The 24065-nt window shown below is 50.6% G+C and overlaps 1 protein-coding gene across 1 annotated transcript; it reads left to right on the top strand.

Moving 5' to 3' along the window:
* The first annotated feature begins 4723 nt into the window (after window positions 1-4723).
* PES1 (pescadillo ribosomal biogenesis factor 1) lies at window positions 4724-23280 on the top strand. The gene is made up of 15 exons (XM_037817217.1): window positions 4724-4838; window positions 7286-7365; window positions 8143-8296; window positions 11732-11841; window positions 15198-15369; window positions 15464-15553; window positions 19074-19190; window positions 19294-19368; window positions 19572-19661; window positions 19811-19941; window positions 20359-20484; window positions 20589-20773; window positions 21253-21413; window positions 21542-21703; window positions 22874-23280. Exons 1-15 carry the CDS (start codon window positions 4815-4817, stop codon window positions 22952-22954), a joined length of 1758 nt encoding a protein of 585 aa, XP_037673145.1. The 5' UTR covers window positions 4724-4814; the 3' UTR covers window positions 22955-23280.
* The last annotated feature ends 785 nt before the right edge of the window (window positions 23281-24065 follow it).

Raw genomic sequence — 24065 nt, 5'->3', positions numbered from 1 at the left:
GCCCTCTGTCTCTGGCTAAGCCAACTTGAAAGGTGAAATCACTGCCCTCCCCCCTACGTGGGATCAGACACCCAGGGAAGTGAATCTCCCTGGCAACGTGGAATATGACTCCCGGGGAGGAATGTAGACCCGGCATCGTGGGATGGAGAACATCTTCTTGACCAAAAGGGGGATGTGAAAGGAAATGAAATAAGCTTCAGTGGCAGAGAGATTCCAAAACGAGCCGAGAGATCACTCTGGTGGGCACTCTTACGCACACTTTAGACAACCTTTTTTAGGTTCTAAAGAATTGGGGTAGCTGGTGGTGGATACCTGAAACTATTAAACTACAACCCAGAACCCATGAATCTCGAAGACAGTTGTATAAAAATGTAGCTTATGAGGGGTGACAGTGGGATTGGGAATGCCATAAGGACCAAACTCCACTTTGTCTAGTTTATGGATCGATGTGTAGAAAAGTAGGGGAAGCAAACAAACAGACAAAGGTACCTAGTGTTCTTTTTTACTTCAATTGCTCTTTTTCACTCTAATTATTATTCTTGTTATTTTTGTGTGTGTGCTAATGAAGGTGTCAGGGATTGATTTAGGTGATGAATGTACAACTATGTAATGGTACTGTAAACAATCGAAAGTACAATTTGTTTTGTATGACTGCGTGGTATGTGAATATATCTCAATAAAATGATGATTAAAAAAAAATAAATAAATAAATAAATATAATTGTCAAAAAAAAAAAATAGATTGTGGTGATGAATGCACAACTATATGAAAATACTGTGAACAGTTGATTGTACCCCATGGTTGATTGTATGGGTATGTGAATATATCTCAATAAAACTGAATTAAAAAAAAAAGCCAACCCATTGGTGGTATATTGCATTCTGGCAGTTTTAGCAAACAGCAACCTTGCCCCACATTGGAGCCTACTGAAATTCCAAAGAAAGAGACACTGCACACCATGGTAATGAGTCCTTAAGCATTTAAGGGAACTTATGCACAGAAAGCTGCAGTTACCTTTCAATGGACAGAGAATGGCAAGAAGTTCACTCAAGTATGTCTGCACCTACAGCAACTGCTCTTTAGATTATACAGTGTTGGGGGACAAAGGTGGCTGAATACCAGAGAGCTGCATGCAAGTTTTGGGAAAGCATCTTGGTATGTGCTCTTTTCTCAAAACAAAATGTATTCAGGGTGGGCAGCATTCAAGGATGACAGCCAAAGCTTGGCATGCTTCCAGGGAATTATGGGGAGGGATACCTGAGGAGGGTTATAATCTGATAGTACTTTATTTTGTTGATCAAATTGTTCCAGCTTTGGCCATTGGGAGCTTTTTTAGATGACTCATGTGTTCTTTTGACATACCCCCATCATCATAGATTTTGTTTGTTTTTTGAGAACTTCCTTACTTTCTGACACTACCAGATGCTCCAGGCTCATCTTCTGTATTTTTTGTTCCAATTCTAGAATTAGCCATTATTCCATGGAAACTTGGCTTTTTAAACTGGAGTGTGGTATTAGAAACCAAGATCTGGGCACTAGGTGTGCTCACCGATACCGGGTTGTTGTTGCATCTAGGTCATCTCAGCCAACAGAGCAAGGAAATATAAGTGTGTGTACTATTCCACGTATATACACACATCTACAAATATTTCTATATGTAACCATCTGAATCTTTATCAATTTGAACATGAGCTAATACTGATGTCTCCAATTCTAATTCATTACCATATCCATCATTCTAGACTCCTCCCCTTGCTTAGCCGTAAATTTCTACTCAGACAGTAAGAAACCTGCCTCCTACATTCTACCACCCATTTACTTACTGTTCAATTCCAGTATACATGTATAACTGCATCAGAATTGTTAACCTATACCCCAGTGGAACATAACTTTTAAACTAGAGTGCAGTGCTATATACAGTTTCTTTTGCCTTTAGACTTACGGACTCCACTGATTTTCATAGTTACTTATCCCAGTACCTTAACCCCCACCCCTTCAGTAAGGTTGTTCCATTCATTTGTAGCACAGTTAGCTTGTTTTGTCACATACTGCAAGCCATTCTGGGATCCCCACCAACTTCCTAAATTAAAAAAAAAAAAAATTGCATACATTAAGATTCACTCTTTGTGCTCTTAAGTTCTAGGGAGTTTTGACAAATATATATTATTATGTACCCAAAATTAGAGTGTCATACACAATAGTTTTATCACCCTAAAAAAATCCCATGTTTCACCTATTCAATCCTCCCCCCACCATCAAACCCCTGGCAACCACTGATGTTTTGCTTGTTTTTATAGTCTTGCCTTTTCCATGACGTCATATAATTGAAATCATGCATGATGGAGTTTTTCCAGACTGACTTTTTTCATTAAGCAATATGCATTTAAGATTCATCCATGTCCCTTCATGGCTTGAAAGCTCGTTTTATGCTGAATAATATTCTATTGTATGGATGTACCACAGTGTATTTATCCATTTATCTACTGAAGGACATCTTGGTTGCTTATAATTTTGGGTGATTATGCTACAAACATTTATATGCAAGTTTTTGTGTGGATATTAATATTTATGTCTGATGAGTAAATACCTAGAAATGTGACTGTTGGATATGGTAAGACTATGTTTAGCTTTCTTAGAAACTGCCAAACTGTCTTCCAAACTGGCTGTGCCACAATTATCTATTTTTAGAAGTAAAACAATTTGGAAATATTTAAAGCAACAACCACTCTATGCAGTTGTTATCATCCCCATTTGACAAATAAAGAAGAGAGATACAGAAATGTAAAGTAGCTTGTCCAGGTTTGGAGATAAATCCAGGTGTGTCTGCTTGCAGAGACTGGGCTCTTAATCACGTTAGTGAGGGAATCTTGGTACTTCACAAAGAATTTCTGGAGAGATCAAGACAGAGAGCAGAGACCTATGTGTTGGCTGCCTAGGACTGTCCACAACTCATTAGGCAGTGGAGTGTGAGTTCAGCCAGCCTGGAGAAAATCTGTTTTCCACTGCTTAGCAGCTGAGTGACCTAGGGCAAGTTCCTTCAATTCCCTGAGCCTCTATTTCCTCACCTATTTAAAATGGAGCTATTAGAAGTACCTACATGATCTCTGTTTTGAGCTCCAGATCTAGATATACAACTGCTTTCCTGGAAAACTCCACTTTTTTCTTCCACTGACCGCTCATAATTACTGTGAGCAAAATAGGGTTCATCTTCTTTCCTGAAACATGGTCCTTCTGTGCAGGACCAGTTATATAATTCATGAGAGTTGGTGCAAAATGAAAATGAAGAGCTCCTCGTTGAAAAAAAAAATGTTGAGGGTTTCAGCGACACTAGAGCATTAAACCTAGTGAGGGCCCTTCTAAGTATGGGGCCCTGTCCGACTGTACAGGTAGTGTGCCCATGAACCTGTTCTGCTTCTGAGTTCCTTTCATGAGCGATCCACTTGTATCCTCTCCTGACCATCACTCTGCCCTTGCCCCATTGTGCCCTCCATGCTCCAGTCAGAATGGATTTCTCATGGTTATGTGAATCCCCCGAAGTTTTGTCTCTGGCACGGGTGCTCCTTTTCCACTTCCTCTTTGCCAGCCTCGGGTCCTTCTTGAAACACTCTCTTCTGTCTTGTACGGTGAACACCACAGGCCTACGGTTTTCCTCACACCTCTTTTGCAGGTTATTTTAAAGTCTTCTTTGCCAGCTTGCCTCCCCCATCTGGCTTTCATTTCATTTCATTATTTCAGTTCATTTTTCATTGTTGCTTTCCTGAGCCTAACTTTTATTTTTGCTGTAATTAATTCAAAGTAGATAATAAAATTTCACATTGTTCATAACAATCATCCAACAGCAATTAATGTCTGCCTCCACCTCTTAATGGTGAGTTCTGTGGCCAAGACTGTGGGGAAAGTCACATTCACAAAGGCCTCAAATTTAGACTTTTGAGGCCATTTCCAAGTGGGATTTAGAGGGCTGAAGGAAGAAAATACCAGTTTTAAAATTACATCTGCTTCCCATACTACATCACCCTGAGGTGGAGTGAATATTTGTATAAATCCTGTACTTTTGCTTTAAGGCACACAAGACGGAAATTATGTGTGTGCGTATTAAAAGCTCGAATGTGCTACATTTAAAATATACCACAAGTTCTGTAACTCTGGCCTTTCCTCACTCTTGAACCGCTGCTAAGTCTCAGAAAATGCTAGCGACCACTCGAGTCTCTCTATCTCTGTCAGAGAAAATGCTTCTACTCCATTTTATCCCCATAGGAGCGAATGGACACAAGGAGACGCCGAAAGCCACGGAAGTTGCGAACGAAGCCTCACCTCGCTAAGCTACAGGCGGGTTCTCCGCGGAGCGAGGAACTTTCCGACAAAACCTACAACCGTTACCAGGACAACGTATGCCCCGCTCACGCCCTAGAGAAGTCAGCGCACTTCTGTATCCCAGAAGGCACTGCGCCGTCTCTAAGCCTTCCGCCCCACTCCATCCCAACATACAACGGGGTCCAAAAGTCAAGCGCTCTTCGTCAGAGTGATTATAGAAATGCCTGAAGATCTTCATCCATTTAAACTTTAAAATTGTCTGTAATAAGCTCATAGCTAGGGAAGATGTCGGAAAAGAGTCATTAGTTATTTTTTCAAAGGGGTTAATTGTAAATTTCCATGACAAAAGCCCCATCATTTCCCTTGATTCAAGCAGGCGCCTCCTTGGACAGCCCAGGTAGCCAGCGGTGTGAGGACCCGGGGACTCTAGACTAGACACGTGTGGGAGGAAGTGGCGCTGTCAGTCCGCGCGGCGCTTGTAGGCCTTTCAGCGTGAAGCGATGGGAGGCCTGGAGAAGAAAAAAGTGAGTGGATGAGATACTGGGGGTACTCAGGGGGATGGGTTATGGGGGCGGCGGAACTCGGGGACCCCAGGTCGAGGCGACGGGAGGCAGCAGTGAGCGGAGTCCGAGGGAGGGCGAAGACGGCAGTACGCATCCGGTGAAATCCAGGAAAGAACCCTGGAGTGGGATTGTGAAAGAGTTCAGGTTACCAAGCAGAGCTTCACCAGACGCAAACAGGGCCGAGAGGAGATAACTCTTGCTGGAAGAGTGATAAACGTTACTCGGAGATCATCATCTCTGACTTATTATTTTTTTTTCCATTGAGCCAGAGCCTGTACTGGGTACTGGCGATGGAGGAGTAAACAGTTGGATGTGGCCCCTGCCTACCTGGAGTTCACATTCTAGTGAGGAAGACGGACACAAAAGTAAATAACCACAATTATTACAGATTGTTAAAGTGCGCCTGGAGGGAAGCAAACAAGGGAAGAAACTGAAAAAAATACAAAAGGATTCTTATATTAGTTAGTGTTGTCTTGGAAGGTCTCACTGACGCTGCAATATTTAAATTGAAATCTGAAAGATTGGAAGATCGAGACTTGGATAGGTTCTGGGGCATGGGAGTCCTTAGCGAGCAAGCCTGGTAGAGGAAACTGCAATGCTAAGACCCTGGTATGGGAAAGGTTTGCTGGGTGTAAGGAATTGGAAAGACATTAGGATGGCTGGGATTGGACAGTGATCGAATCATGCAGTGCCTTGTAAGCCACAGTGAGGAGCTTGGGTTTTATCCTAAGAGCTGTAGGAAGCAGCTAAAGGGAACACATGGTCAGTTTTTCAAGGAACTGTTCTTGCAGCTGTATGGAGAATCACCTGAGTGGTATGAAGAACCTGGGGTGGGTGGTGGGGATGCGTATGAAGAAGATACAGTTGGCTAAAATGTTTCCTTCAGCTGGAAAGTTTCCAGGTCCATTTTGTTTTTAACCCAACACATTTATTGAACACCCATTAAGTGCTAGCCATTGGAGCTACAAGGATATAAGACGGAAAACCCTTCCTTTGCAAGCAGGGTTTCTCAACCATTTTGACAGTTTGGGCCAGATGAATCTTTGGGGGTGGAGGGCAGCATTGTCCTGTGCATTGTAGGATGCTCAGCAGCTAAACATCCTGCTAACCTCTACCCACTAGGTACTGGTAGCATCCAACAAAAATGTCTCCAGACATTGCAAGATTCTCCCACTGCATCCTCCCCCCTCCAGCCCCCGGCAAGAGAGAGCCACTTATCCCTTTAATGTTTAAAAGTATAAGTGTGTTGTGACAGAGGTATGTGTGGCATAGAGCAATGGAAGATACTTTTAACGAAGACTTAACTTTATGAGACAGTCTGAAACCCATCTTGGTATCCCCAGGACCTAGCACAGGCCCAACCCTCAACAAGCAATTAATAAATGTCTGAAGGGAAGAATGAATGGAGGGTGCGTTTCATAACCGTGGAGTTTTTCATAAACATACTCCTCTGAGGGCTGCAAGTCGGTCTCTTTACAGCTGGGACTAGCCTTAGAGTCCTCTGCTGTCTTATTCTGGAGGAAGATCATGTTCGAAAAGGACATGCTTGGTCAGTATTGAGGGGTGCTTGGCACAAAGTCTAGGCCTTTTATTTTTGTTACCCTCATAGCATCTACCTTAATGCTTTGAACATAGTAAAGATCCCCTTAATGTCTGTTAAATGGTTGGATGGGGAAAAGAAAGGGCCATATAGCTTAGGGCATGTATTTCATCCTGAAGGGAGCAAAAATTGGTTCTTGGGTTGGGGGAGAGAGCAGAGAAAAACTTAGATATCACTATGGTTTGTGGTCCTCCAAAGGACCGTATTACCTAACAGGTATACAGTATATCTGTGGTGTTAAAATTTCATGGGTCTTTGGAGGAGGAGAGGATGATTAGGAAGAAAAGTGTCTGAAAAGGCTCCAGGAATGGGGTTGGTGATAATAGACAAAAGGTTGAAAAACATTGGCTTAACAGTTAGGTACCCAGGCTCTGGAGTCAGACCTGGGTTTGAATCCCAGCTCTGACACTTTAAAAAGCTGGGAGACCTTTAATCTTGCTCAGCCTGTTTCTTCCCATGTGGAGTGGGATTTATAATGGCACCTAACTCACAGGGTTGTGGGGATTAAATAAAATAACACATGGAAGTAGCCACCATTAACAGCCAATACTTAGAACTAGTAATGAGTGTCTGGTACATAGCTAACCACATGGTCCTTAGCATCATGGTTTGCAGACCTATATGTCCTCTCCCTGGATAACTGCAAGAACAGTGCAGAGGAACCCCATTAGGCAGACGGGCTCCCTCTCTACAGCGTTTTCTATCCCCAGAGCACCTCGGCCACTTACCTCTGGAACAAGGCACACCCAGAGTTTGATGTCAGTCACTGCAATCATTGCTAATGAAGGTTTGTTTTTACCTTTCTAAGTATGAACGGGGCTCTGCCACCAACTACATCACCCGAAACAAAGCCCGGAAGAAGCTGCAGCTGAGCCTGGCTGACTTCAGGTGAGGTTGGAAAGAAGTGGAAGAGCGGGCCTTGGGGAGCCTGGGCAGTGAATAGCACAGTGATAACTCATCCTCATTGTAGTACACCACAGCTCTGTTTTCTCCGAGCTGCCCAAACCCTCTCTGGAATTTGGGTGTCCCTCCTCTCTCTTGCCCAGCCTTGCTTTAGTGAGCTGTGCTTTGCTAGGTGTGGTCTGCAGAGAAGCTGGAGGAGAACTGCATGATGTCTCCCTGAAATCATCAGAATGGGGCCCTCGGAGCTGGGTCTGCATTCCCTCCTTTGTGACAGTAGAGACCCCTCCCTGATCTTGCAGCTGGGGGTCTTCACTTCTCATGGAGTCAGACACAGCCTGCAGACCCTGCCAGCCTGGCCACCTCTGACCTCTGCAGCCTCATCTGGCTGTGTTCCAGCCACCTGGGCCACTTTTAGTCCTTCAAAAGCACCCAGCACTTTCCAGCCTTACTCTGGCCTTTATTCCTCTTCTTAGGACGCTTTTCGCTCTACGTTTTATATCCCTGGCTGCTTCTCCTCCTTAGGTCTCTGCTCATGTGCTCTTTTTCAGCCAGGCCCTTCCTTAATCCGCCAGCTAAAAGGGGTACCTGCTTCTGTCAGTTCCCTGTTTGTTTCTTTTCAGGTACTTGCAATAGCCTGAATTATATGTTTGTCTGGGATCTTGTTAGTGTCCAACTCCTGCACTGGCATGTGGTGACATTGGGCTTCACAGTGGCCAGTACTGAGCCCATTTACTGACAGAAAACATGGCTTCTGTCTTCCAGGCGGCTGTGCATCCTGAAGGGCATTTATCCCCACGAGCCCAAACACAAGAAGAAGGTTAACAAGGGCTCCACAGCAGCCCGAACCTTTTACCTCATCAAAGACATCAAGTTCCTCCTCCATGAACCCATCGTCAACAAGTTCCGGGAATACAAGGTGAGCTTGGGCTCTGGGGGCAGCCCTGTGACCCATTAACTGTGACCAGGGGCCTGTTACTTAACCCTCTCTGAGCAAGCCACTTGGGGGGGCAGGGGGGCGTGAGGATCAACTGAGATCACGTGTGGAATTTATCTGCACAGAGCTGCCTGTCCTAGTTTGCTAATGCTGCAGAATGCAAAACACCAGAGATGGATAGGCTTTTATAAAACGGGGGTTTATTTACAATTACAGTCTTAAGGCCACAAAGCATCCAAGGTAACGGACATTCCTCTCTAGCAAGCTTGCTCTTCTTCAGAACATCACTCACAGCTGCACACATTCAGTCTCTTTGAGTCAGCATGTTTTATATGGCTCCACTGATCAAGGCCCACCCTGAATGGGTGGGGCCACACCTCTATGGGAGTATCCCACCAAAGTCACCACCCACAGCTGGGTGGGGCACATTCCAAGCAAATCTAACCAGCACCAAAACGTCTGTCCCAGAAGACCACAAAGATAATGGCATTTGGGGGACACAATACATTCAAACCGGCACATTCCACCCCCTGGACCCCAAAATGACATTATCTTTCCAAATACAAAATACATTCATCCCACAATACCACAGAAACTTAAATCATTTCAGTAACAATAGTTAAGTACAAAATCCCATCAAACTCAAATATAGGCGTGGTCAGTCCTAAGGCAAACTTTTCCTTTAGCTTGGATCTGTGGACTTAGAACAAGTTATATGCTTCCAATATACAAAGGAGGGACATTCATAGGATAAACATTTCCATTGCCATAAGGAGAAACAGTAAGGAAAACAGGGTTAACAGGACCAAAACAGTTCTTAAAACCTGCAGGACAAACTCCATTAGATTTCAAGGTCTGAGAGTCATTAACAGAACAACGTTGCATCCTTGGGGCTTGAGAGAGTGGGAGCCTAACTCTTCCTAAGGGCCTTTTCGGCAGCCCTTTCCTCTCCAAACGCTTAGGTGAGTGCTCCAACATACCCACACATTGGGGAGACCACCTTCTCGGCCCCACCCTCCTCAAACATCGGGGCAGCTCCCGGATTCCCTTCCATCTCCGGGGCACACGCTCAACCCCTTCAGAACAGTGTGGTGGCAGCCAGGCTCTCCCCAATTCCCTGGGAATGTGCTCCAACCTCTTTGGGACCTGAGGTGGCAAAACTCTTCCAGAGCATCGAGGCGGAAGGCCCGCCCTCGACCTCCAGGGCAAACTCACCCTTTCCATGCATGTGGGCTGCTCCTCTCTCCCAGCCCGAGACCTCTTGACTCCAGACCTCAACCTCCATGGCTCTGTCTTTGAAGAAATTTTTCCTTCAGTTTGTTCCTTGTCTGTCTCCTCCAGTCCAGAACGGCAATGGCTCCGTCTATAAAGATCTCGCAAAAATTCTGTTGGCTTTGCATGAAGCATGAAGGGGTCAAAGCCATCAGACAATAGGAGTTTCCACAAATCCTTTCTGCTTAACTCCTTATCCAATCTTGGCTTGTCCTCAGGTTGGGCTGTAGCTTCTGGGATTCTACCCACTGGAAGCCCGTAATTTTCCAAGCCATCAACTTCTGGTTTCTTTGAACCCAAGAGTTCAGTTCTAAGTTTATCTCTCTCTGCTCGCATTTTACTATAAGCTGCAAGGAGAAGCCAGGATATGTCCTCCACACGTAGTCTGGAGATCTCCTCAGCTAAGTATTCCAAGTTGTTGCTTCCAGATTCTTCCTTCCATCTGACACCAGGACTCAATTTTGCCAAATTCTCTGCCACTTTAAAACAAGGATCGCCTTTCTTCCAGTTTACAACACATTCATCATTTCTGTTCAAGTCCTCATCAGAAGTATCTTTAGAGTCCATATTTCCACAAACAGTCTCTTTAAAGCAGTTTTGGCCTTTTCTATCAAGCTCCTCACAACTCTTCCAGAAATTCCCCCTTATCCATTTAAAAAGCCGTTCCAACATGTTTGGTATTTGCAAACTCAGCAGCAAAAGCACCCCACTCCTGGTACCAAAATCTGTCCTAGTTTGCTAATGCTGCAGAATGCAAAACACCAGAGATGGATAGGCTTTTATAAAACGGGGGTTTATTTACAATTACAGTCTTAAGGCCACAAAGCATCCAAGGTAACGGACATTCCTCTCTAGCAAGCTTGCTCTTCTTCAGAACATCACTCACAGCTGCACACATTCAGTCTCTTTGAGTCAGCATGTTTTATATGGCTCCACTGATCAAGGCCCACCCTGAATGGGTGGGGCCACACCTCTATGGGAGTATCCCACCAAAGTCACCACCCACAGCTGGGTGGGGCACATTCCAAGCAAATCTAACCAGCACCAAAACGTCTGTCCCAGAAGACCACAAAGATAATGGCATTTGGGGGACACAATACATTCAAACCGGCACACTGCCCAATGTCTAGTGCTTTATCTGTGGTAACTTTCCCGATTCTCTCTGAAAAGACTAAACTTTCTGCCTCCAAGGCAAAGAAGTTTCTGTTTCAGGAGCTCCCTGTTGTCCTCTCTGCCCAAAGAAACTGCTCCTATTCTGATTCTTTCTGCAAGTACTCCCAGGAAACCAAGCCTTTCATTCCCCAAATGGAAATCATTAAATGTTCGAATACCATAGGGAAAACAGAAACCTATTTATACCAAATGCAAATAATTGAAAGTAGACTGTCGCTACTAACGCCGTGGATGGGGAGCCAGCAGCTGCTGCCATCCCCCTTGCCCAAGCCTGCTAGAGAGGGGAAACTGGGCCTGTTCTGTTGCTGGGTTTCCCAAAACTATATAACGTCACCACGTTGGAAGTGAGCCCTTTGTGGGAAATGGCTGTCCCAGGTTTGCCATTCCCCACCCCAGCAGAGATGGCCTTTGAGACTCTGGAGAGCCCTCTGGGTGGGGGTGGGGGATGGGTGGGCCTGACCAGGAGTACTTAGAGGGAAGAAGCCACTTGATTTAGAGGGTCTTCTGGCCCTTCACCAGCCTCAGCTGCATCTTCCTATATGAGCCAGCCACGCACACAAACCTAGAGCTGGTTTCATGCTAACACAGTCTGGTGTTAAGAACACAGGCTGAACCTGCCTTGCTTTTCAGGTGAGAAATGGGGCTGCTCTGCCCTGCCTTCTTCACGCATAAATGTGTGGACTCTCACTTTGCAAAGGCCAAGGGCAGCACATCTGCAAGTTGTTATTGGTTCATTTGTCAAAGGGGTGCATTGGTCTAACTCTGCTCGTTATCAGGGGGGTCAGTCTCGGTGCTCCTTGGAGTTGGCTGTTTAGCACATCCTGGGCTGAGTGTTCTGGTTGTACCGCGATGGCCCATGGCCAGCTTCAGGGGGCTTTCACAGCCCTCCTACCCCTCATAGCATCCCCCATGGGAGAGAGGTGTCCAGGAGCCCCTTGGCCCTGGCATCAGTGGTCTCTTTCTCTCCTCCAGGTATTTGTCCGGAAGCTCCGGAAAGCCTATGGGAAGAGTGAGTGGAACACTGTGGAGCGTCTGAAGGACAACAAGCCCAACTACAAGCTTGACCACATCATCAAGGAGCGGTGAGCCAGGAGCCCTTCTGCGCTTTGCCACCTGCTCATTCACTGCTGGGCTCTGTCCTAGGCATGGGGGATTCAGTGTGGGGACAAGATGGACCCTGCCTGAGACTTTGCATTCTTTTGGAGGAGACAGACCTAAGAATAAACTGGCACACTGCTCTAATGTTTGCAGCTCACAGTGAGTGCTGTGAAGGATGCAAACAGCACAAAGGGGGCTGGGAGAGATATTTAGTTACAGTCTTGTCAGAGGCAGTCTCTTGGCAGGGAGATGTTTGAGCCAGCCAGGGGAAGCTGTCTAAGGGGAAGAGACAACAAGTGCAAAGGCCCCATGATGGGAGAGAGCCAGGGCTCTGGGGGTACATGGTCAGACCCAAGACATGCTGGACAGTTGGACACTCTGTGGTCTGAGGCATACCTTACTCAGCTTTCTCAGGAGTCTCCCTCTTTCATTGGCTCAATCTGTGGTTTGTAGCCAGGGACATTCCCCACCCCCAGCCCCAGCCCCCCAAGGGTGCTGCTGGCACCTAGTGTAGATGCCAGGGTTGCTACTAAACATCCCATGGTGCACATCCTACAAAGTGGGGGCTAGTCCAAGAAAGTATTATCTAGTCCCAACTGTCAACAGCACCAAGCTTGAGAAACACTGGGCTCAGTGAAGGTCCGTGTTCTCTTGGGTCTGATGGCCCAGACCACTTAGCTTCAGGATGGATGCACTTGGTTTCATTGAGTGGGGCTACCACCAGGAAAGGCCTGGCTCTGGAACTACATCGTGGGTCCCCTCACCCCAACCCTGCCTCTCATTAGCCTGGTGGCCAGGGTACAGTCCCTGTTCTGAGCAAGTCCTCATCTTTAATAGAGATAATGGTGACTCCTGTCCTGCCTGTGACACAGGGCTGCTGGGTGGAAAAAATGAAAACCAAAAAGCACCTTGAAAGTAAATGCCTGGATTCACACACACCCCAGGCGGTAGTGTGGTTGTGGTGTTCTACTCTTTGTCATCCCTTTCTCTGTAGCCAGAGCTTTAGAAAGGAAAGCAGGTGGCCCTGAAATGGCCAGTGCCGTTTCTGCAAAGGGCCTGGTTGTCAGATTTGTCTGGAAAGTGGAAAGCTACGAAACTGAAAGACACCAGAGGGGGTGATTGGCTCCGGGAAACCAGGCCGCTGACCTCTAGCCTCATGGGAGGCAGCAGCAGCCTTTTCCTCCTCCCTGGCCTGGGTCCGAACACGTGGCAGACCCTGCCTGACTCGAGGCAGAGAGTGAGGATCCAGAGTGGAGGGACCTTGGCCATCTCTGGTCCTGTGTTTTTTAGGATCTTATTTTGAAGCAGTAGAGCCAACTTCCCTGGAAGGCTGGCATCTGTTCTGCTTTGGGGGGGTGACGGGGTGGAGTCCTGTCTACCCACTTGTCCCCAGATGTTTCCGGGGATGATCCCACAGTGTCATTTTCCACATGAGGCCACTGAGGCCGGGAAGTGAAGTGACTCGCCCTGGTCAGAGCTGAGAGCTGGGCCAGGAATGCAGGTCTCCCTGTAGTGCAGTGTCCTGTTCCACACCTCTGGGGGACCCACGCCTCTGTCTCCCAGAGAGCAGTGCACAGGAACGGCTCTTGTCCATGGTGGCTGGTTCTCGTCAGCTTTCTCATTTCTATTCATATTTTCCTTCAACTTCCTCAGTTGATTTAGGAAATTTGTTTGAACTACTTTGATGAGTTGTTCCGATGTCTGTTTCCTTTGAAGTTTGAATTTTTTTTCCCTCAAACGGGCCATATCTTCCTGATTTTTTGCTCACATCCAGGCATCTGATTATTGTGACGTGCTAACTGTGAAAGCCAGTTTCCCCCTCTTGCCTGTGGGTTTTATTGTAGGTTGACTGTATGTTCAGGCTCTTCAGTGCTTGGTCAAGCTTATACTGAATGTTGAAAGCAGCCCACGTTGAGCTGTTCACATTTTCTCCAGTCTTCTGCACCTCTCTCTTGCCCTGGACATGCAGTGCAACTTTTAAGATTGCTCTTTTATGCACAATTGCTTCACCTCCAGATTTCCTTCCTCTCTTCTTCTCCAGGAGTCCTGGGCTGTTCTGTTTGTTTTTGTGTCAGTTTTCCTCCCCAGCAGCTATGATTTACTCAACTGCTGTCCCATGCACAGTGCCAGTTTTTCGCGACAGCCTTCAGCCCTGGGGGCTGCCCTGCCTTACAGCTGATCAGTTTTTCCCTTCTTCCATGTGGCTTTTCTGCCTCTGGTAACTTCCACATTAGGGTATCCCACCCCAGGGAGCCATATGGGGTCCGTGTTTAAAAAATGCCTGCTTTTCATGTGGGTGCACCTGCCATCAGAGAATGGGTCAGGTGTGTGCACCACTCACCAACAGCCCCAACACAGCTCTGTTTTGTTTCCTGGGGGCTGTTTTGTCCATTTACACTTGCCAAGCACCGTGGCACCACCCTGGATGTACGCGGCATCAAGTCCCCAGGCCAGAGGGAATGTGCGTCGGGCTCTAAGCTGTTACCACGAGTGGCTCTGTGGTCCACACCCAGGCCAAGGGCTGCCACTGTGTGACCTTTAGGACTGGGACTGGCGGGTCCCAGTCACAGAACTCCCTCTTCTTTTTTTTTTTTTTGGATTTTTCTTAATCCTTCAATTCAGGGTTTGTGGAGTCCTTCTCCAGTCTCTATCATCTTAAAGAGTTCAGAGCAAGTGAGCTTTGCCATTTTATTTAGTTGTCCCTGAGGAGACGCTTTCCCAGGGATGCCTTTGTTGGCTTCCTCATTTCCCATAGGGTTCCTGGAGATGCTTCCTTGCTGCGGCCCTTCCTGGCCCAGGACCCAGTTCCAACACTTTAACACCTGCTTCTCATTGGTTCTGCAAACTAGATGGAGCTCTGGGTGCCGAGAACCGGGGAAGACATGACCCCCTCCAGTGCCCTGTGGCCAGGCCAGGACCTGATTGCACTGAGGACAGGAGGCCTGCCCCCTTCCCCGGTTCCACTGGGGCAGCTTCGCACTTTTCACTTTACATCCTGGATCTCCAGCTAGAATTCTTCTAACCAAGGGTTTCTTCCTCAAATATAGAAGTGGATAGAGGCCGGGTGCTTGGTGAGCAAGGGGATCTTGAGGCTCCCATGGGGAGATATCTGAGCCTGAGTTGGCGGGCACATCCTGGTAGAGTCCTTCCCCTCCCGCCCCAAGGCTGTTCCCAGGTCTCTAGGTGGCTGCAGGGAAGCTGGCGCTGCCTGGCTTTCTGGTCAGGTGGGGGGCAGCGTCAAGGCCTGGGGTGGCTGATGGGGCGGGGCGAGGAAGTCAGGACCCCCTTAGAGCCCAAGCAGAACAAGCCTGCGAGCACTGCCCGCCCCCCGGCCACACAGGTACCCCACCTTCATCGACGCGCTGCGGGACCTGGACGACGCCCTCTCCATGTGCTTCCTCTTCTCCACCTTCCCACGCACCGGCAAGTGCCACGTGCAGACCATCCAGCTGTGCCGCCGGCTCACCGTGGAGTTCCTGCACTACGTCATCGCCGCGCGCGCCCTGCGCAAGGTGAGCCCGGCGCACTCCCCGGTGGGCCACCCGCCCCCCTCCCTGCCGCCCCTTGGTCTTCACCATGCTGCTGTCTCCCTCCCTCCCCCACCAGGTCTTCCTGTCCATCAAGGGCATTTACTACCAGGCCGAGGTGCTGGGGCAGCCCATCGTGTGGATCGCCCCCTACGCCTTCTCCCACGACGTGAGTGTGCTGGCGGGAGGGGCTCGCACCAGGCCCTCACTCCCTATCTCCTGCCCTGGATGGGGACAAGGGCGAAGTGGATGATGGGGGGCGCTCTGCTGTCCTGCGGAGTCCACCCATGCTGGGTTCCTAATCACTGGGGTGGGGCTGGGAGTGTCCCCGCAGCATCGTTGTTAGGAGCGTGAGTCCCTGAGCCAGACTCCCTGGTTCAGAGCCCAGCTCCAACGCCCACTAGCTGAGGGGACCTTGGGGAAGTGCCCTCACCACTCTGTGCCTGAAGTTAACACATGTTTCCACCTTCTAAGCTTTGTCGCAAGGACTTGAGAAAAAATTATCCTTTGAAGTGCTCAGTGCTTGGCCTGTCGGGGGTGCAGAGCGAACAGTGAGGGCAGCCATTGGGAACCAGTGTTGCCTGTGCCCTCAGCCTAGAGCAGTGGCAGTGCCCAGCCCTGGAGTCAGGTGCCCTGTGGGCAGCAGGCTGCAAGACCTTGGGCAAGCTGCTTTGCTTAACTCTCTGCCCTCCCACTTCTGGCCTGCCAGCCCCTCAGACCAGCAGACTGGGTGAGGTGTGTTTGGAAAGGATGAGCCCAAGAGAAGCAGGTAGCAAGCAGCTCTACTTCATATTTAGAGTTTTTAAAAACGTGGGACTTCCTGGCAGAGATCCCTTTTTTTAATCAGCTTTTTTTTAATTCATTTTTATTGAGATATATTCACATACCACACAGTCATACAAAGTGTGTACATTCAGTTGTTCACAGTACTATTACGTAGTTGCGCATTCATCACCAAAATTAGTTTTTGAACATTTTCATTACCACACGCACAAAAATAATAAGAATAAAAATTAAAGTGAAGAACAATTAAAGTAAAAAAGAATACTGGGTGCCTTTTCTTTTCTTTTCTTTTCTTTTTATCTTTTTTTGTTTTTTTTTTTTTTGCCCCCATTTTTCTACTCATTCATCCATTCACTGGACAAAGGGGAGTGTGGTCCTTATGGCTTTCCCAATCATATTGTCACCCCTCATAAGCTACATTTTTATACAATTCGTCTTCAAGATTCATGGGTTCTGGGTTGTAGTTTGATAGTTTAAGTTTTTTACTGCTAGCTATTCCAATTCATTAGAACCTAAAAAGGGTTATATAGTGTGTAAGAGTGCCCACCAGAGTGACCTCTTGGCTCCTTTTAGAATCTGTCAGCCACTGAAACTTACTTCATTTCTTTTCACATCCCCCTTTTGGTCAAGAAGATGTTCTCTATCCCACAATGCTGGGTCTAGATTCCTCCCTGGGAGTCACAGTCTCCATTGCCAGGGAGATTTACTCCCCTGGGTGTCAGATCTCACATGGGGGGAGGGCAGTGATTTCACCTGCCAAGTTGGCTTAGCTAGAGAGAGAGGGCCACATCTGAGCAACAAAGAGGCATTCAGGAGGAGGCTCTTAGGCACAATTATAGGCAGGCCTAGCCTCTCCTTTGCAGCAACAGTCTTGTCAACAGCAAGTTCCATGGTAGAGAGCTCAGCCCATCAAACCACCAGTCCCCTATGTCTGTGAGCACATCAGCAACCATCAAGGTGGGGTAGCCCAACACTCCCGCAGAGATCCCTTGAAAGCAATCCTGCTTTTGCCTCCTGATGGAAGCATTATCAGCCTTGGGTTCCCCAAAGGGCCTCCAGCCACCTCGTTTTGTGGGCTTATGTTTGGACTTCCTGCTGGTCCAGGGAAAAGGACTTGGTGGGGCCTTTAGTGGTGAGCAGGTGCTGTCTGCCTGGCTGAACAGTCTGGGGGCTGGGGTTGCAGCCCAGCTTATTATGTGCTTCAGGGTGGGGCGGGGGTCTGGGCCCCTGGCCGCTCCCCATTACTGGGGCTGGTGGAGGTGCAAGGGCTGGAACCCGCAGTGGTGGCAGTGTGGCTGCAGTCACTGGTGGACGAGAGGTGGGCGTGGTCTGTCTCTACTCCTGGCACAGCATGGGTGACTCTTCCCTCTTCCCCTCTCCATCCCGCCTCTCCTTCCTGATTTCTCTGCCTTCCCTTCCCTCCTTTCTCTCCAGCCCGCCCCTCCCTTGTCTCTGATGTCCCCTACCCCCACCCCTGGCTGCTCAGACTGCTCTTTGTGTGTCCTCCAGGGTGGTGAATAGGGTGCTGTGCAGGGCCAGCCTCCACACAGCTGGCCCTGGGGGCAGAGGCTGGGCTGCCCGTTCCTCCTTCCTCCTTGTCCAGCTTGCTGTCGCTGCTTCCTGTTAGCAGGAAGACGGGGGTATCTGCCAGAACCGGGCAGTAGCGGAGGCCCTGGTGTCACTCCCCTCCCCTGGGGTGGCTGTGGGTGACCTGCTCAGTGCTCTGCCATGAGAAATGAGGTTGGAGGTCAAATGCTGGGCCAGGCGCATTGAGGGCCCCAGCAGATGCCCATGGAAGGATGGAGGTGTGAGTGGGTGGGGACAGGTGGGGCGCCTCATGGCCCCAGAGCCCCCACAGCACAGGCTGGAGGCACATCTTGATGGCAGGGTGGAGAAACAGCTCACAGCCCTGGGCACGCACAGCATAGAAGGGACATTGTGATTGTTACCAACTTTTGATATTGCTCGGAATATCCTCTCATCCAGATCCCAGGGCTTGGCAGGGCTGTGTTACCCTCCCTGGGTGCTGAGTTGAGGCGCTCGGTCTAGGTCTTAGAGCTCTTCCACTTCTCTGCTCGCTGGGTTGGCAACTCGTGAGGTTGGCTGTGTGCCTTGGCCCCAGACAGGCAGCATTCCTGCCCGCCATCTGCCAGGGGCTCTGTTGGGGCTGGGCCCAGCCTGTCTTGGGCCCTCAGGTTGTGCCTTTGTCTCTCTGGCTTGGGCCCGAGGTGGGGTCACTAAATTCTTGAGCATCTGCTCCAAGGCTCCTGCCAGAGCATGGAGGGACTGAGTCCCGTCCACCCACTGCCCCCACTGGGGCAAACGGGGACCACTCCAGAGCCACCGCCATCAGCTGGCTGGCCTTCCTAAGGCACCGTTTTCCAGCAGAGGGTCAGTCCATCCCTCCTCGGGGCTGGGCTCTGCGAGTTTTGCCCTCCCAGCACACACAGTCTAGCCCTGGAGGCTGATGCTGAACAAGGAACGTGGGCTGGGTGGTGGAAAAGGCAGGAGCTCTGACTGGTCAGGGCAGGCCCTCCCTAAGGACTAGCGTCTAAGTCAAGACTTGAAGGGGCAGGGGGAGAGCTGAGGTAGGAGGGGGCCAGCCAGTCACGGGAGCAGCATGAATAAAAGCTTCCATTTCCTCACTCAGAGCTCCCTTTTCATGTCATGGGCATTTGACTCTGGCCTCTAGGGGTGCCTCTAGCCCTCAGGACACCTGACCAGAGCCCCCAGGTGGGACTGTGCCATGCAGCCCCTACCCCTGGAGCAAAACTCCAAGGGCCGAGCTTTGCAAGGAGCCTGGGATCCCAGGGTGGGCAGAGCCCCCCTGCCCCACATGGGTTGTCAGCTCCTTCTTTGCCCCCCCACTTGCACCCTCACTGCTGACGCGTCTGCTGTGCCCCCAGCATCCAACAGATGTGGACTACAGGGTCATGGCCACCTTCACCGAGTTCTATACCACCCTGCTGGGCTTTGTCAACTTCCGCCTCTACCAGTCGCTCAACCTCTTCTACCCCCCCAAGGTAGGGTGCTCAGCCAGGTGCCTTCTCCCGAGACCCAGGAGCTTGGCGGTGATGGGGTTTGTGGGTGTCGTGTTCCCATCTCGAATCTTTCCTTGCCTCCCAGCTCGAGGGTCAGATGCTAGCAGAGATGCAGGCCGGTGACGGCGCGTATGCCCTGGAGTCCGAGAGCTCTATGGAGGTGAGAGGTGAAAGCAGGAGCAGCATCCCTGCGTCTCCCCAGAAGGGTGGGCTCTGTCCCCTTTGTTTCTGGAGAGCTGGTGTGGTGGGGAGGGGGAGTCATGGCTAGGGGGGTGCCCTCGGGTGTTGTCCACTGATGTCCCAGGGTGGTCACTCCAACCCCCTGCAGGCAGGCCGCCCTGCAGCCCCGCTTCTTTCCCCTAGAAACTGGTAGCCCTCAGTGCCAGCCTGGCCCGCGCAGTGGTGCCGACCACGGAAGAGGAAGCTGAGATGGATGAGTTCCCCAGTGATGGGGTGAGAACTCTGCCATCCAGGGGTGGGAGGCCGGTTGCCTTGGCCGGAAGGGTCTAGAAGGGGGGTCAGGGTGGAGTCAGCTCCAATCCTGCCCTCCAGTGGGGGTGTGGGCAGGCTGGTGGTGCGAGGCCTTGCCCCTTTTGCTACAGGAGATGGCAGCTCAGGAAGAGGACCGCAGGAAAGAGCTAGAGGCACAGGAAAAGCACAAGAAGCTTTTTGAGGGCCTGAAGTTCTTCCTGAACCGCGAGGTGCCCCGCGAGGCCCTGGCCTTCATCATCAGGTGGGTGGCCAGGAGCTCTGGGCTGATGCACCAGCTCTGCCACGCCAAGGGCAGCCCTGGGCATACATCGGTCAAGTGGGGATACATCAGGGCCACCTCCACGGGATGTCATGAGGATTCATTGAAGTGTGGTGCGTGGGAAGTGCCCAGCGTGGCACCAAGCACGTAATAAGCACTCAGCAGAGAGCAGCTGCCACCGCTTACCACCAGCTTAGGGCAGAAGGACAGGCAGAGGGCAGAGGGCAGAAGGTCTCTGCTGGGCCAGGGCTGGAGGGTGTCCGCACAGACAGGAAGGTCGGGGCATGTGGAGCTTGGCAGCTGGGTCCTAGGAGGTGAGTTTGTGGGCCAGGCAGCCACTGGATCCCAGGGCAGGCAGCTCATGCCCGGGACCCTTTTGGGTTCTCCCCCTCCTTGTAGGAGTTTTGGAGGGGACGTGTCCTGGGACAAGTCCCTGTGCATTGGAGCCACTTACAGTGTCACAGACTCCTGCATTACCCACCAGATTGTAGACCGCCCTGGGCAGCAGACCCCCGTCATTGGCAGGTAGGCTGCCAAGACCCTCTTCCCCCTGGGTTTCGGACATGGAGGTCTGTCCTAAAGGCCCCTGCAAATGCCCCCATGACCGTCTGCCCACCGCTCTGCACCAGGTACTACGTGCAGCCCCAGTGGGTGTTTGACTCTGTGAACGCCCGCCTCCTCCTTCCCGTGGAGGAGTACTTCCCTGGGGTGCAGCTGCCCCCACACCTCTCACCTTTCGTGACTGAGAAGGAGGGCGATTACGTCCCACCTGAGAAGCTGAAGCTGCTGGCCCTGCAGCGGGGAGAGGACCCAGGTGAGCAGGAGGGAGCAGGGCTGGGCAGTCGGGTGGGTGAACAGGATACTCTGGGCTGGCTCTGGACCCTGAGGCTGCACCGGCTGCTTCCTGTCTTGGCTACAAAGGTGACACGCTCCGGGGAATGGGGCAGCAGGGCAAAAGAGTAAGACTTAGCAGAAATGAACGTTTGTATCCTACAGTGAGGTGTTATCTGACATTCAAGATAACTGAGCAGAATGATCTGGGGTCATCATCAGTATTTACATAAGAGGCAGCAGAGCTCAGGAGTTGGGGGCTTGGGGTTTCCTCTGAAGGTGGCTGGGGCTGTGGGGGGAAGTGCCAGAGAAGGCCACAGTGGGACAGCCCTGAGCTGCCTTTGGCACATGTTCATGGCCAAAGAGGGCAGGGCCAGAGAGGGTGGTGCCTGGGGCCAGTTCTCAACCTGCAAGGGAAAGAGCAGGCTCCCGGGGCATTCAGAAATCGTCAGCTGTTTATAGGAAACTTGAATGAATCAGAAGAGGAGGAGGAAGAGGAAGATGATGATGGTGAGGAGGAGGAAGGAGGAGAAAATGAAGAGGAGGAAGATGCGGAGGCTGGTTTGGAAAAGGAGGAGGAGGCCCGACTGTCAGCCCTGGAGGAGCAGAGGCTGGAGGGGAAGGTACCAGAGAGCTGGACAGGGGGCTCAGCCTGGGAAGTGGCCCCACTGGCTGTCTTGGTGCCAGTCCTGGGGACTGATAGGCAGTGTGGGGTGACCTTTACCCACCGGCACCTGCCCTGTGTCCCCAGAAGCCCAGGGTGACAGCTGGCACTGTGAAGCTGGAGGACAAACAGCGGCTGGTGCAGGAGGAGGAGAGCGAGGCCAAGCGGCTGGCCATCATGATGATGAAGAAGAGGGAGAAGTACCTTTACCGCAAGATCATGTTTGGCAAGAAGCGCAAAATCCGTGAGGTAAGTCCCCGCTGCCCACGCTGGCCTGAGACTCCCAGGGTGGCTGCTGGGTGTGGCTGCACAGGGGAACGCAAAGCCCAGCTGGCTCCTCCGGGGGTAAACTCTGAGTGCCCTCATAGCCTCTTCCTGAGGTTTTCCGAGTGGCCCAGCCTCCAGCCCCACCCAGGCCCTTGTGGGCATCTCAGCACCACCAGCCTCAGGCCAGGCTTTCTTCGGGGCTTCCATCTACTTTCTGCACCCAGCTCTTCCTGGGTTGGCCAGGTTGTGGGGGACAGAGCTGTCCTGGCAGAACCAGGACCTGCTATTACACAGGTCTACTCAACAGGAGTGCATAAGTGCAAGGGACTGGGCGGGTTTCTGTTAAGCTTCTTTCTATTTTGTTTTTCCTTATTCACAAAGCCACAAATGTTGTCTGTTTAAAAAAAAAAAACAAAAAACAAAAAACTCATGCCCTCTAGTTCTCTGTAATGGATGGCATGAAAGTAGCTCACAGTGCCGCCCTCGTATGATCTGTAGAAAGAACCACAGGTTTCTTTTGTGCATGTAATAACATGGACATTATCGGGGTGGGGGGCATACATGTATGTATAGTTTTGCAGTACGTATTTCCCTTTAACCATATGGGGACTGACTTCTCTCCATGGTAACATACAGTATGTAGCCTGGTCCCTGCTGCTGGTATTAGATTATTTTCCATTTTCAGTCATTCCCAGAAAACATCCTTGAGCATGTCCCTGTGCACCTCTCTGTTTCTGCAGGGTGAATTCTCAGGAGTGGAATGGTTGGGTTGAACTATCTGATAGATATTACATTGCCCAGTGGCCCAGGGAAAGATGGTTCCAGGTTGCATCCCCACCAGCACCAGGCAAAGGCTTGGATGACGTTCCAGCTCTCCCACACAGGGCAGGGGGTGGGTGTAAAAGAACAGGCTTCTGGAAGCCTAAGGTAGAAGCTGTGGGCCCATAAAATACAAATTGTAAAGGCAAGAATGGAGGCATGTTTTCTCACCCTGAGGTTATTCAAGTATTTTTTTTAACAGGCATTTTGCATTTTCCCCATTACCTTTTCTGGAACCTCTGCTTTCAAAGGGGGGCCTTGTGTAGGAGAAGGGGACTTGCCCCACCCCCCACCCCATCATAGCCTGATCCCTTCCCTGCTTTCTCCTCACAGGCCAACAAACTGGCAGAGAAGCGGAAAGCCCACGATGAGGCTGTGAGGTCCAAGAAGACCAAGAAGGCAAGGCCGGTTTGAGGGCTGGTGGTACCTCGCTGGACTGAGGCCAGCTTCCCGTGGCTGGACGTATGATGGGCAGACCTGGTGAGAGACCAGAGTGGCTTCTCTTCTCACCTCCCCTCCTGCTCCTGCTGGCCCTGGCAAAGAAGAGGCCTTGCACCCAGCCTGATGCAGTGTTCCCAGGGGTCACAGACGTGGGGGCAGGGGGCTTTCCTGACTGTCCTCCCCAACTGCTTCCCCCCCACACACACACACAGTTGGACCCATGATTCTTGGTACTGTAATGGGGTAGGAGTGGGGGCAGCATTTGTTAATAAATGGCTGGCATTTTGCAGCCAATTGGATTCCGTGTTCATGAGCCTGCCTGGGGTTGGAGGAGGGCCACCCTCACCCTGTGCTGCAGAGCCCTGCTCTGCTCAGGGCTCTCTGGATGTCCAAGGACCTCTCCAAGATGCAGAGGTCCTGGGCTTGGACTCGAGTCAGCCAGACTTTGGTTCACATTCGAGCCCGGCACTCTCCATCTGAGCTGTTTTCTTATCTATAAAATACCAATTAGGAGCCTCCCTTGCAGGATGTGTGTACTGAGAGCTGTGTAATGATATACGGACTCCACAGTGCTAAGCTTCTAGTAAATCCTGGCCTGGGTAAACACCAACTATGGTTGTCATCACTTCCTGCTGGAAGTTGAGCCTGGCAGATAAAAGCTGCTAGAAGCATCTGTGGCTTCAGCTCTGCCGGGCCTGAATGGAGAGCACTTGGCCTTTTGAGTGGGCTTTGAGCAGCCGCACTTGTGACCCTTGCTGGGCCTTGCAGCTTCCTAAGAGGACATGCAAGTGCATCATGGCAGAGCTAGAGCTAGGACCTGGGGCTCTAGGAGTATGCTCAGAGCCCCTTCCAGGCTCAGAGCCCCTTCCAGGTCAGGTGGGGAAATTCTGAAAAGCCCCCTTAGGGGGAAGGGTCTGAGTGCTGGGGAGGGAGCAGGGCCAGGCTGGGGAAGTGTGAGTTTGGAGCTGGGTTCTGCCTTCCCCAAATCTAGGTACCTCAGGGCCTTGGCCCAACACTGAGCTGGCCCTGTAAGCAGAGAAGTTGTTTGGATGTGGGTGGGGAGCTGTGGCTGCAGGCCTGACCC

The sequence above is a fragment of the Choloepus didactylus genome, chromosome 23 (genome assembly GCF_015220235.1).
Source record: "Choloepus didactylus isolate mChoDid1 chromosome 23, mChoDid1.pri, whole genome shotgun sequence".
Classification (NCBI taxonomy): domain Eukaryota; kingdom Metazoa; phylum Chordata; class Mammalia; order Pilosa; family Megalonychidae; genus Choloepus; species Choloepus didactylus.
The sequence above is the reverse complement of the archived record's forward strand: the minus strand, read 5'-3'. Positions and strand labels throughout refer to the sequence as shown.